At 39.9% G+C, this 14,068-nt stretch overlaps 1 protein-coding gene across 3 annotated transcripts in view; it reads right to left on the reverse strand.

Moving 5' to 3' along the window:
- Positions 1-1,109: 1,109 nt before the first annotated feature.
- Positions 1,110-14,068, reverse strand: part of LOC129732446 (activating transcription factor 3) — a 135,629-nt gene continuing 122,670 nt past the window's right edge. For all 3 annotated transcript variants that reach the window (XM_055693336.1, XM_055693338.1, XM_055693337.1), the window contains 3 exons: positions 7,883-7,966; positions 6,078-6,341; positions 1,110-6,019 (listed from right to left, as the gene is read on the reverse strand). In XM_055693336.1, coding sequence (XP_055549311.1) covers positions 4,820-6,019; positions 6,078-6,341; positions 7,883-7,966 — 1,548 coding nt within the window. In that variant the 3' untranslated portion in view covers positions 1,110-4,819. The remainder of the gene's footprint in view (positions 6,020-6,077; positions 6,342-7,882; positions 7,967-14,068) is intronic.

The raw sequence follows: 14,068 nt of genomic DNA on the forward strand, positions 1-14,068 counted from the left end.
TCTCAGGAGCAAATATTAATTGGTAGAGTTGCTCACTTTTTCGATGTAGTAGCTCCACAGGCACATGATAAAATTTTAAAAAAGCCGTTGACAGCTTCCGAAGTTCAACCGTGCCATGCGCCACAAGAGAAAGGGAAACTTAATCACCAATGAGGTCATGTGTAGTATAGGAAAAAATATCTGGACACAACATAGATAGACTAACAAAGAGGTGCGCATTTCATGTGACATTATTTCTGCAGGTATCGAAGCATGCTTTGAAATTGAACAATCAAGGTAACGCGCATAAACAAATCGACCAAAATCTCCCTACAGTGACAGGATTGCACTATAGACAAAATTGTAGTATTGAATTGAGCAACATCTTCAAAAACCGGAACTGTTCCATTTTTTCTAATTATTCCACTGGTGTCCATGTAAATATCATTTTCGGAAAAGTGCAACTGTAAAGAAATCACACATAAATTTATGCTATGAATTATCGTACTCATAATTTTACACTGCAAAGCCGATGACTACCAACAATCGGATAGTTTTCTGGTAGTTTGCAGAACTGCAACCACTTAATTTTTTCGGGAGCTTTACTCGGAAACCGGAAAAAGGCCACATTTTGGAGCCCGCATTCAAAATTGTTCGTACATTTATGAAAAAAAAAAACACCGCATTATCACTTTTGGCAAAATTCAAAATCTAAACTTGTGTTGCTAATGTGAAGTTTCAACAAATAACAGTGGTTGCTAGTTTGCAACACAATAATGTGAAAAAAAAAAAAACAACGATGCCAGTTTTGCTGGGATTCAGTCCGCAGGTCTATATATATAGTGTTTATAGATTGCACATGTCAGTAGTTTGGAACAACATTTTAAGCTGTTTAAATAGCACGGAAACACGGTTTTATTTAAGGATGATGAACAAGCTGTGGATCAACTGACCTCGGACGGACAAAAAAGCTTGCACCAAGCTAAAAAAACACAAACCAGTCGTGAGTGAGTACCAGCATTGTAAATCATTTGTTAAGGGCAATGCAAGTATTTTTTTCCTGTGAAGTGGCGACACATTTTGATTGGGAATTTTCGGAAATGTTTACCATTGGTTTAGAACATTTGTAATTGTTTTGTGTTTTTGGTTGCTTTTCTGTTTTATTTATTTCTCCATTTTTTCCAGCATCGATTTTGTTGATAACATTTTGCGCTTTGCTCTGCTGCTTATATAGATAAAGTTTTCAGCTTTTGTTATTCTTTTTTCGCTTACGATCACGGGCTTCTTTTTTTTGTTGTTGTTTTGTCCTGGCAACGACAATGTTTAAGGTAGTAAATATAGCACTGTTGTTACGCCGTTGCACGTTTCGTTTTGAGTTTGTTTTGTCTCTCTCTACAGGATTTTAAATATACGCTTCAGTTTATTTTAAAGTTCATTCGTTCATCGCGAGTGTGTTGTTATTTGAAACTTTCATCCACGTAGCGCAATCAATCTAACGCTAGTTAAAATAGGGCACAGAATGCTAATGAAATTGATCCCTCCGCGCGCGGTTACTCTTCTCTCACTGGTTGACGTTTGACGTAGGCAAATCGGTGAGTGACAACAATTTTAGAAAAGAATTTAACGAGGGCTCATCAAAGTTAAGAGGGCAGAAACACACAGTAGGCTAAGGTCAAAAAATGCTGCTCGGTTTTAAATATAGAAACTATATCTAAGACCTGTGTCGGTCTGGAGGGATGAGGAAGCAATGGTGTGGTGGTTGGTGGAAGAAGAGGACAATGTTGCTGACACACAGGTACAAGGTAGTAGTTGTATCAACCAAAAAAAAAAAACAAATCTAAACTTAAAATTCACGTGAGACAGCGGCGTAAACCGTAACGAATTATGGCACAGTTGCGGCTTCACGTGTTTGATTCAACGAACCGATGGAAGGTAAGGGGGGGGGGGGTTTAAATGAAATAGACTAGAACACACACTACCGCCAGGCAGGGGGGGGGGGGGATGTGGCAAATACTATAAAATATCCGTTTTGACGTGGGTAAAATGGAACTAATATTTGCTGCGAGACTGTTTTTTTCCGTGATCCGGCGGTTGCTGGTTCGGTTTTGGTAACTTTGCTCCGTATTGTTTTATACACAATAATCAGGTTTGCTTCTAACAACGGTTTTACACAATTCTCGATTCGTTTCGAAAAATTTGGTCAGGCTTTACAACAATTTTATATTAAATGCTTCGGGTTCGATCAAACAGTAAGTTGTTTTTTTTTCTCATATAGTATACGTGTACATATATGTTTACAAGATTTTTTTTCTAACATGCATTATAACCTATTACTGAAAATAGGAAGGCATTTATGTTTGTTTTTTGATTTAAATCTGCTCTAGCGGAACTATGCACATTTTTTTACGTGTTTTTTCTGTACTTGCTTCACGAAGTCGAAGTGAATAAATGTCACACGATACAAATGTGAAGAAAGTACGTCTCAAAACAAGCTAGTCTTGCGCGTTTTTGTTTGCTTGTTTTACAATAAGGCGAGAGCGACTTCCAGCGGCGAAAGCGGGCGATAATAGATTGTCTCACAAGGCACTGCTGCTGTTGTTCAAAGCCTACTGCGAGAGTGCCTAATTGATTGCTCTCGCATTTTGCGACTTAAAGCAGCAGCAGTGAAAACTAAAGCGGATTATCGCCCACCATGTTACTTGTTGGGGCATAAGCTTAATATTTCTTACGATTTGTTCACATATGTGCGATCTCTTCTTCCTTTTGTGATCTTTGTTGTTGCTGCTACAATTGTAAATAGTCTATTTTTGTTTTTTTTTGTATACATAAAGCGCAATGAATCTGGTGCTATCCTAATCTTACATGCGGATGTCAAAAGAGTTTAACTTGATTGCGGTTTGATTTGTCGAAGACGTTGCGTTTAGATGCTTACAAATAAATTACCGATCTCGCCGAACGGAAAATAAGAACTGGATATAACCGGGGTTGACTGAAGTGTGCGTTACTTGTTTTTTTTTTTAGCAGCGAATTTCTTATCACAAACAATCCGACGGAATTTTTTAAGCAATGCTATACGTATTCTTTTTTTCCATTCGGGAGAACGTACTCTAGGAAATGCCTTACTCTAACATTCTTAATGTTCTTTTTTTTATAAAAAATACATCCATTCAACATATATTATTCTTAGATCAGATAATAATATACATTTTTGTTTCCTCCGCATTTCGATGCGGTCGCGTTTGCGCTCAGCGAAAACGCCAACGGAGGCGAGTACGAGTAATGTGGTTAAGCGTTTTTTAATTAGTCATAATTATCGTCATCATAACTTAGGTTTAGTGAACAGCTTATACCGAAGAGGATTAGCACATTTGATTGATTACAACTATTCAGTTTTTGTCTGTTTTTTTCCTGTTTGTTTCTCTGCAAACTATACAAAAAGTTTTGGGTAGTTTTTTTTTTGATTCAGGCAACGCAAAGATTGTGTTTCTATAACTGTCAAATCAGAGCGCAGAACTGACAGCTTATAGGCTCATCAGTCAAGCTTAAGCTGTGAATATCACATTACGCTGTGGGTTTTCAAAACGAATGCAACAAAATGATGGGGGGTACAAAGCTGGGGGGAAATGAGGTATAATCATTAACTTACTACCGAAAAAGGAATGCATTTCCATTTTAAAACATAAAGAAAAGTTTCTTTACTTTCTTCGTGATTCGCTATACCGGCTGGGCAGACGACGTGCAGTGCAGTTTCACTTGGACAAGTGGGAGTCGCCCTTCAGCCGAACGCTTCAGCCACTTATCTGTCATGGGGTATACGAATAAATTGTAAAAGAAATCCGGCAACGAAAAAGTTCCTTTCTCTTTATCATACATCTTCCAGCAACTGGAGATGTATTCTGGAAACATTCAACAATCCGAAAGAGAGATAGAGAGAATAGTAGGAAGAGAGATAGAGGAAGACCTTTGCACTTAAGCGCACACTCACACACAACCACCAAGTCGTACGAACGTAGAAATTCATGACAACATAACATTCCTTCTGAAGAAAATAACTTTTTTAATGTTAACTGTCCCATACACACTATGTAAACAAACAACTTCTTCATCATGCTACCAAAGAGTTCGTTATTGAGGGATAGTATTAAAAAGATCAAAAACAAGTTAATTTTTACCATTATCTTTACAACGCGCCCAGTGTCTCGAAATCCAAGCAGGCAATACCAGAGAGATTTCACGCCAATTTATTGAGACGTTAACAGTATCCTCTTAGATTTAAGTGAAAGTGGGTTAGGTGACATCGGTAATTTTACGTGTGATCTTAAACAAAAAACAACTTTTTTGACAATTTAAACAAATGTGGAAATCTACAATTTTTTGGCATTCTTTGACCAAAATTAAAAACTGTTCGATTTAAAGAAAAAACTAAGAATTGGCGTGAGATCTGATGATGGAACAATTTTTTTTAACCACTTTTCTTCGCGACGCGCCCGCTGTCCCCGAAAACCCCGAAACCGGCGATAATGATCATCTCCTCAAACGACAACCGATCGATCAGCTAAGCTGAATTAAATGGCATTCTCAGCCGCGCTGCGTCATGTGGAATAACGAGAAATAACCCGAAGAAGACAGGAGGCAAGCAGGCAAACAAATAAACAAAGCAACAAACAACCGACTAACTCTGGTAACTGCAGGCGATTAGAATGGGAGTGGAGAAATCTCCCGGAAAAAAACGAATCCAAAATGGCGTCCCGAACTACAACAGCATTAGCAAGGGAGGTAGCAGTAGCGGTGATGATGTGGGTGGCGATGGCGTCGAAGTGGCCGAACAAAAGCAACCTGGTCACGCCAGGCAGCTGCCGTTGATGTTGCTGTAGGACGTGATGCCACTGTCCAGATCGGTAAACTCGCTGCCATCGTGCTCGGGCAGGATCAGGAAATCGTTGCTCACGATGCTGCCGAGTGATGAGTGGGACAGGAATTGGTGAGGATTGTGCAGTGTTTGGTGTTGCTGCTGCTGCTGCTGAAGGTGCGGGACAAGCAGGCCGAGATTTTGTTGTAGGTGACACTGTTGTTGTTGTTGTTGCTGCTGCTGCTGTGGGTGTGATTGTTGGTGTTGTGGTTGCTGCGTTTGGTGGGTGGTCAGCATGGCGTACTCCGATGGTTTGATGATGGCGGTATCGAAGTTGGCGTTGAATTCCAGTAAAGCGTTCGATGCGTTGTCTTTGACGGCTAGTGAAGCTAGTTTGTCACTATCGCTAGTGTGATGGCTGTCCAGTGTGCTGCTGTCAATGTTGTTGTTGTTGTACAGATCCATGGAGTTTTCAAAAAGGAAACGATCGGCCGATTGCACCGTAGTATAGGGACTGCTGGTATCGATGAGTTCATTTTTAAGGATGAACTCCGCACTGGGCAGGGAAACCGTAGGCACTACCACTGGGGGTAGATTTTCTGTTACGGTTGTTGTACTGGTAACGGTAACGGTTCGCTTGATGGCACCGGTTGACCTTTGCCGTGGCTTTGGGCCAGGTTTCGAGCGGGGCCGCGTATCTTGACCGTTTGGAATGTATTCGGATTTTAGCGCTTGGTTCGTGAAGTTGTTTACGTCCATGACATCGGTTGGGGTTGCGTAGTTGACTTCGGTTGGTGAAAGTTTGCAGTAGCCAGGAGGTAGTGAGTTGTCGCCTATTTCACTACCCGACTTGAGACACTCGGAATACTTGATCTCGTTCGAATTGTCCAGGAAGCTTAGATCATTTAAAAACTTGCAATTGTTTGTGATGGTAGACAGACTTGGTAACGGTTGGTAGCCCTTCTGGTGGACACACGTGGAACTGTGCGCCTGCAGGACCTCCATCAGCTTTCGTCGTTGATTTTCCAGCTCGCTAACCTGCGATTTCAGTTCCTTGTTCTGGGCATCCAGTGTTTCGGATTCGTTAACCAAATTTACCGTCCGCTCGCGTTTCTTCATTCGGCACTTGGTGGCAGCGATCTTGTTTCGTTCCCGACGCCGACGGCGACGATCCTCATCCTCGGGGGTTAGCTGTGTAAAAGAACATCGTCAATCACAAACCTCTTTCTCAAATAAACTCCCAACTTACCCCAGTGCGTGGACTGCCCGTCCGGCCGGTGCCGCCCGTCGAGGAGCACCCGCTGGTGGTCCGATGATTATCGACATCATCTTCGCTCGTCTGCAGGTCCGTATCTCGGCGCATTTTTGGTTGCGGTCCACCGCCGTTCCGTCTTGTTGCCTCGCGGCCACCACCACTGGACGATTCGTTTCCATCGCTGGAATCGCATCCGCTGTGCTTGCGTTTGCTCTGAATCAGCAGCTTCACACCGGCCTTGATCAGTTGCGAGCGGGTCTGAAAAACGCAGCAAACAAAACAACTAGGTTAGGAATGCAATCGTTCAACCTTAACCTCTAGAATTGTGAGCGCACTCTGTTCAGACGGCTTAGATCGAGTAAATCTCTAAGTATTTTTTTTTTTCGAGGATGGGGGGATCATATCACACCACGCTGTGGAGATTGTTTTTAACTACCGCAAACGACTGGATGTAAATTGTAAGAAACGATCGACGAAATTTGCATAACACATAACTTTTGCGTTCTCTCGCTCGCCCCGTAGGTCTGACATTAACTCTCCGCCCCTCGCGAGGAATTGTTATTAATGAATACAAATAAAACTGAATAGCTTGTCTCGCGGGTAGTTCTTTCGGTTTGGTGTGGTGTTGCATTTTTTGGGGGCCACAGAGTTCTTCTTCGATTCTGCCGCGCTTGAGATCGTTGATTGCTTCATTGCAATGCATAATTTTATTTTTAATTTCGAATGATTTCGTGCCTCTGCTGTGTAAAGTTCATAATGCTTCAGCAAGCCTTGCCTTTTGAACACTGATCAACTTGACCTCGGTGGTCAGTCACAGTAGGCTTCGCTGGACTTTGAGCTTCGGGAATGATAAAATATGGTTCGTTCGAATGAACAACAGCAACCCGATAGCGCGCGTGCATTGGTACCTGAAATAGACACGAAGAAGCGCGCGATACGAGCCGTTGCTTAGCGCTACTTTGTCCCGCTCAGTGCGATGCGCGTGCCAAAGAAAGGCACCTTGAAGCCGCAATCGGAAGCAAATCAGTTAGAAATTTGACAACCGACGCGCGTGCTGATGTTGTGGGTGTTAGTGCGTCTGTTTGTATGTAGTCACATGGGTCAACCGAAATGTGGGCGCAGTCATTACTCGGCAACTTTCCTCCTTCGGCGGCCGCATTCATTCGAATTCGCTCTCTCCTACACTTGACTTTGCTGATGGGCAAGTCAATTTATCTGTCGCTCCTTTTTACATTAAGCTTTTGGAGTGGTGTGGGGTTTTGCCCGCCGAAGGTGGGAAGCCAAAAAGTGCTCCATCTTCTTCGGCTCATTTTCGCATGCCTCTCCCCCATTCTCGAGGGGGTTTTTATTGAATTCGACAAAAATTTGGCACGTACAGCGCATGTTAAATAAATTACTCGCGAGGTCGTTCCTGTTTTTTTTTTCTTGCTGCTTCTTTACTTCTAGTGTGTTTGTGCTGTCTGCCTTGGTTAGATTTGGCTGTGGTGTGTGGTTTCAGTATATTTTTTTTATTTTTTTTTCGCTTCCCTCGTTAATGCTTCATCATCAGGCAGTTTACTTTTCGCCGGAGCAGAACCCGTTTTCGTTACTCAAACAGAGAATCGACAATGATCCCTACGTTTGATTTGGTTGTGTTTATGTCAGAACGGTTAATTATCAATGTTATCAATTAAACTGCCAAATATGACTCCTAACTGATTATTTCATGCACTCGAAGTTTACGGTTATCTACAGCGTGAATCAAGTGCAACTATTGTTCAGTATCTCAGTTCATAGGTTGGCGAAAAAAATGTAATTACCTGTTGTACGCTCGGAGTCCTACCATGGCCGGCGGGCGAATCTAGCGGGGAATCGGAACTGTTGGAATGACTGTCGTGTGATGCCTGTCAAAATGAGAGACAAAAATGGAAAAAATTAAAAAACAATGTTGCTGAAACAATATTGCTATCAAATTGATCATATCAAGATCTCTTTAATATTAAAAAAATTATACTTATTTCCTAAAAACAGTAGGGAAATTACTATAACATATGTAAAGATCGTATTCGAAAAAATGAAAAAGATTAAAATGATCACCAAAAACTCATTTTAAGTCGGATGTTGTTGGAACTCTCAGGGAATGAACAAACATTAGCTATTAGTTGGCTTATTCAACTTCCTGTGCAACACTTGTGCCATCTTTCTTACACACTTTTATTCAATATTTCTTCAAATTCTTGTCGTTTTTGACGACTCTTATTTCTGGAGCTTGTTCTTCGTAATCGGCCAAAAAAAATCTATTGCGCGATGTTCCGAATTTGGCGGATTTTACCCAAAAGCAACATTGTTGGCTTCGTACACTTTTCGATTTCTCGTGATGGAACGATGTCAGATCCGGCTGGGCTCTTCGTGGGGCTGGAGGAATGTCAGCAGGCGTTTCTATGTCTCTAGAATCGCCCGCTGACATTCCTCTTCTTTATATAATATTTGGCCGTTGATGCTGCTGTCACTTACTTCTTGGCAATTTTGTTGACCTCATTTTTCCGAAACTTCTCCGGAACATCTAAACAGGATTTTTCGACAAAAAACTTCAGGCTGGAGATTCGCTTGGCGTCCACTTTAATGTACATCTCGTCATCCAATACGGGATTTGGCCTTCCTCACTGGCCTGTTTCATTGTCTACTGGACGAAACACACAGAAGAATTCTTGGCCAGTCGAAAGGATTGCACTTGAAGTGTTCTCTCGTCAACCTTCGCTTTTCTTTCGCTGCCAGCTCGCCGTTGAGTCGTCAGAATTTCCTTGAACGATTTTACCACTCGGGACACGCACAAATCGTCAATTCCCAACTGTTTCGCGATTCACCTGCGGGACTGGCTTGGATTTTCCAAAACCGCGCCCATATTTCGAAGCACTTTTTGCTTGGAAGCCATTTCGATAACCACCTGACAAATTGTGACGAAATTTTACATTTGTGAACTTTACACTCTTATCTAGTTTTATCCAAAGATTCATTAACTTTCACCCACGTTAGTAAAAAGTTAATCGAAGTGTTGTTTTTTTTTTCGAGTAAATTTGCATATTTTATTTACCACATGCAACTGTCTTCATAACAAAAGCTATGCAGCAAATAATAACATGAAAATACATCGTTCAGATTCTGAATAAGCTGAGATAATAGAAACATGAGTCATTCATAACCTATGAAACAATTGTTGCAACATAAAATAGGCGATGTTTCAAAACAAAAGATTTTGTCATTTGTTGCTACTAGTTTTTTTTATCTTCAATGTGTCTTTAATAACCACCATACGTCTCCATTGAAAAAAAGCTACTGCAGGGCAGCATGCTTGGTTTCGCTCTTTTGCTCTTTGAACGCTCATTAGCCTGTACTGTACTGTACTGTACTGTAGGTGACAGTAGAATATTTATTCACTGCGATAGTCATTATCTTTTGCTTCTGCCGTTGCAGGGTGGCCATCGAATCGGGAAAAAACCGGGAATTTGAACACCAAACCGGGAAATTTATCAAGTTAGATTTAAACATTATTAATCGTCTGCTGCATGCTTGGGATCTGTTGTATTAGCCCATGGTGCTAGCGCCGCGATCGTTCTGTACACTAGTCGGTATATAATGCACAGAAGATCACGCCACTAAATGACGGAATGAGCAGGGATTTGCTTTTCTGAATGTTTTTTTTTTCTAATTGGCTTCTTATTCGCACCGATTAGCACTTCAATAGAGAGTGCCGATCAAACATCAGAACAATTATGTACAACGCAGTATTTTGTATCGCATTGAACGTAGATCTTTGCAATGATGAGAGAAGAATGAGAAACGAAACAAAACACCTACTACTGGGTGATTGTCATGAGTACCAAAAGCGAATTTGTGCTTTACTGATGCGAAAATTACCCTAGTTTTAAGATTAACTAATTTGCGGTATTGATATTAAACCGATGCCGGGTTTTGACTGGGCACAAAGGAACAATTGGATCGTTATTGTAAAAATGATGATTGAGAAATACATGAAAATTTCACACTAACAGTAGTTGCGAGAATTCTCAGAACTCTTATCTTCAACCATTCATAGTTCTGAAATGAACTGATTCCATAATTTTCAACTAGAAATGCGTGCTACAGAACGCTGATGATCGCACCTCTGCACCGGTAGTATTGAATATTTTCCTTGGCCGCACATAATAAATTTGCTCTCCGCTCTGCTCTCCGGTAGCTGTGCCAGTAAAATATCCCGCACCAAACGATGGTACCTCTTGCTGCCGTTTGCAGAAAAAAGGTGTTCCGCAGTGCCTGATAGTTGACTCGTAATCAGTTCTCTTTTCCTGATGTGAGCTCCACTCGCTACCGTGTGATGAACAAAAATGACGATGAAATTTCTACACACAGTCTTTTGTTTCGAGTTGAGCACAATGATGGTGATCGGCGATAAAATCAGCGATAAACATTCGAACTTTTTCAGCGTGTGAGTTAACTTCGTCTCTCAGTCGGTTCTAACATTCATCGTACGATATGCCAGTCCGAGTGAACCAATTCGGAGATTCGCTGAGATAATTCATTCTCTCTCAGAGATGGAATTTCCAATAGCTCTACAAACCAATGATTCACTCTTCGCTGATAGAATCCAAGTGTCAAAACAGAAGGGAAGAATCGAGAGACGATAATTATCGGAAAAAAGAAGCGATTGCGATCGCTTGAACAATTATCCCCCTTTCTTTCCGAGTCGCAAGTGTTGACAGTAAAATAGGTTTTTCATCGTTTAACAAAATGTTGCCTGCTGTTGTCATTGTCAGCTCAATGTTCTTTTGTTCGTCGGTTTTTTTTTTGCATCGAAGGTTTGTTCGCTGATGTATGTTGGCCGATATCAAAGTTTTTCTTAAACAAGCAAAAAACCTGCACAAATTTTGGAAAAAAATCCGCAAATATAAATAGATTCGAAAAAAGCTTACAAGCTATGCACATAGTAACAACAAATATTTGCCATTTGAAAAAAAAAAAAAAAACAAAATCGGCAACGGAGTTTTAGTTGGTCTAACGCTTGCAATTTTTTCCCTCTCTGAGTTTTTGGTTTGCGCTACAATTTTACGATTATCGGGACACTCTCACTCACAAGGTGATTAAAACCAAAAATTTTCGTTTCACGGCTCGATCGGATCGGGAGACGATAATGAATTACCTATTTAACCCGATGAGAGAATCGAGAAAGCGTATGAACAAGCGACGATAAACTCGCATACAGTTAATAGGCTATAAAGTTCACGAAGTATTCTTTCGGCAGTTCATTTGTCACACAAGTTCTCTTCTCGAGAGACGAAACAAAACATCGCGTATTATGCGTGATCAGAATCCAATAGGATTCTCTCATGATAATTCTCTGATACGATTTTAACCATCCTTGGTTGAGCATAGATTTTTGCAATGTAGGCAGGGCGACGCAGGCTCGAGAACGAGAAACACAAAATACTTTGCTTAGTCAAAATATGCAGGTGGTGTAGTTCATTCCGTCCATGTTATTGTTATTCTCGCTCGGGAAGCAAGGTTATAGCAAGAAAATTGTATGGAAAAGCTCGACCTTGGAACTTTTCACCTATTTTCACCATTAAGCAGTAAGGCAACAATGTCAAACATTATATCAAACAATTGTCACACATTTTATCTATCCACTGACATATAGATGACTTATAAGTACTAAGTCGTTCGCTTGCTATAATCGCTTGAAATCTGACGCAATATTTGCCAGTGAAATGTCAGAAAACAATTTCAAACAAATAGCGTTTTGAGAGGTCAGAAGTAACGGAAATAATTTTAAATTGAATTCAAAGTTTATGAAATAACATTCTTACGATTTGAGAATGCAGAAAGTGACTTTGAATTATATCTTAAGTTGTTTGAATACGCCTTTAAAATCAAAATGACATTTTTGTAAAAAAACTAAGGTTGAAAAAAGGTATTAAATTAGTTCTCCCAATACAGTAAATTATTTTTTTACAAGATTCTACGTACCGTACGAAAAAACTGTGTGAAAAAACGCGTTATTTTAAAAAAAACGTCGTAAAAATCGTGGAAAAATGTAACTTACTGTAACTGTTTTAAGCGAGGATGAAAAATCGTGCAAAAAAAAGCGTATAAATAAACGGCGTTATTTGGAAAATTGTTTAAAAAAATCGTGTAAAAAACGTAACAAAAGACTTTACTGTATAACCAAGCCAATCTCAAACTTAGCTTAAAAAGATCCTTGAAAGATCTTGAGGTTATAAAATTTTAAAATAGACAAAACTTAAAAAGAAGGTTTCAAAACTATGAACTCCTTTAAAAAAAACCACAACAAAATTTAACTAGAATCCAGAAAAAAAATTTGAAAACCAGAAAGGAGGTACACAATTGTTTATAATTCAGCTCATAACTGACGTGAAACTAGGGAACTAAAAAAGAATAAAAATATGCTCAAGTTTTGTCAAAGATCTTCGATAAATATGTCTCGAAGGTCGGAATCGGCAGAAATCAGATTTTAATTTGAAGTCAAAAATAACGAATTTGGATCTCGCAGCAAATAATTTTTGAGGCCAGGAAACTTAAAAAAATGAATAGAAGTGATTAATTCAAATTATTCTAAATAAAAATGCTGAAATTCTTAAAGGGAAATCAGAAAGCACAACTAGTTTTTTATTGATACCGGAGAGGAAAAAATTGTTTCAAAGTAGTAATAAAATTGTAAAGATTAACAACCTCAGTATACAATAAATTCCAAAGATAAAAAAATATCAACCTCAGTATACAATAAATTCCAAAACTGAGTCTAGAGCAACGTGATAATTGTGTCGAAAGTGTATATATTTTATGTTTTAAGAGAATGTTTTAGTTCATTTGAAATAACCGAGACTAGCTATATAGCTGATAAAGCCGATAGCTATAAAACGTAAACGCTGAGAATAAAAGAGAAGGAATGATGACGATTGAAATGGTGTCGCAACACGGATCAGCGAGTTGTAATCCCATGATTGACTGACTGACTGAGAGCGTTGGCTATTTGCACCTCCTGGTTGTCAATGTTGGCTCATGTCTCAAAAAAAAATGAAATTGCTAAAATCCTCCAGTAAATTTGATTAAGGCTATCGTAGACAAATATTTTCAAAATTGTTTCACATATTATTCACATAAAAAAATCAACAGACTCTATCAAGTCCTAATGATTGTATCTAAATATACTCAAAAAATTTCTTCTAATCCTAGTGCGAGGAAGGTGATAGTCGAACCCGGTGGAGACACTGTTGAAAACACGTTGTAGTCCGATGAGAGCTCCGTTTGCCCCGTAGTTTGTGCGACGAAAAGGAACTCGTAGAAAAGGGATGTCTCGAACAATTCGGGAATTCACGTTTATGTCGATACTACCCAGAAGTACATCACAGTCAGTTCGCGCCATGAGGGTGTCGGCAATTACCATAGCGCGTGAAAGATCCCGTCTTACTTGCAAAGAGTCGGACCGATAAGCTGCGCGCGATTTTCGTAACTGGGCAACTGGCGCTCCATGGTAGATGACGAAGAGCGAAACGTTGAATTGCCTCGATTCTATTAACACCATTGAGGTAATGAGGGTTCCACACTGCCGAGCGTCGAACGGACTAATAAGCAATATAAGCTTTTTAAACAGGACACGTCTTTGAAATTCTTGGCCATTCTCATGATCAGTCCTAAATTTCGAGAAGCTTCAGCAACAGTGTAGCATATATGCTCCTTGAAAGTTAGTTGATCATCGATCCAGACTCCCAAATCCTTTACGCAGTCTTCTCTTTTAATTGGTATTGCACCCAAGTGATAGTTGAACATTATAGGCCGCGAAATCACAGAACATCTATCAGAGTTCAAAGTCATTTATTTATATCACACCATTTAGAAAAATTTTCAAATTCATGTTGTTAATTGAGAGCGAGATATTTCCATACCGTCAACAAAAGATAATCTGGGACCGTTAAGGACGCAATTGACATCAC

Source organism: Wyeomyia smithii, chromosome 3, assembly GCF_029784165.1.
Source record: "Wyeomyia smithii strain HCP4-BCI-WySm-NY-G18 chromosome 3, ASM2978416v1, whole genome shotgun sequence".
NCBI lineage: Eukaryota > Metazoa > Arthropoda > Insecta > Diptera > Culicidae > Wyeomyia > Wyeomyia smithii.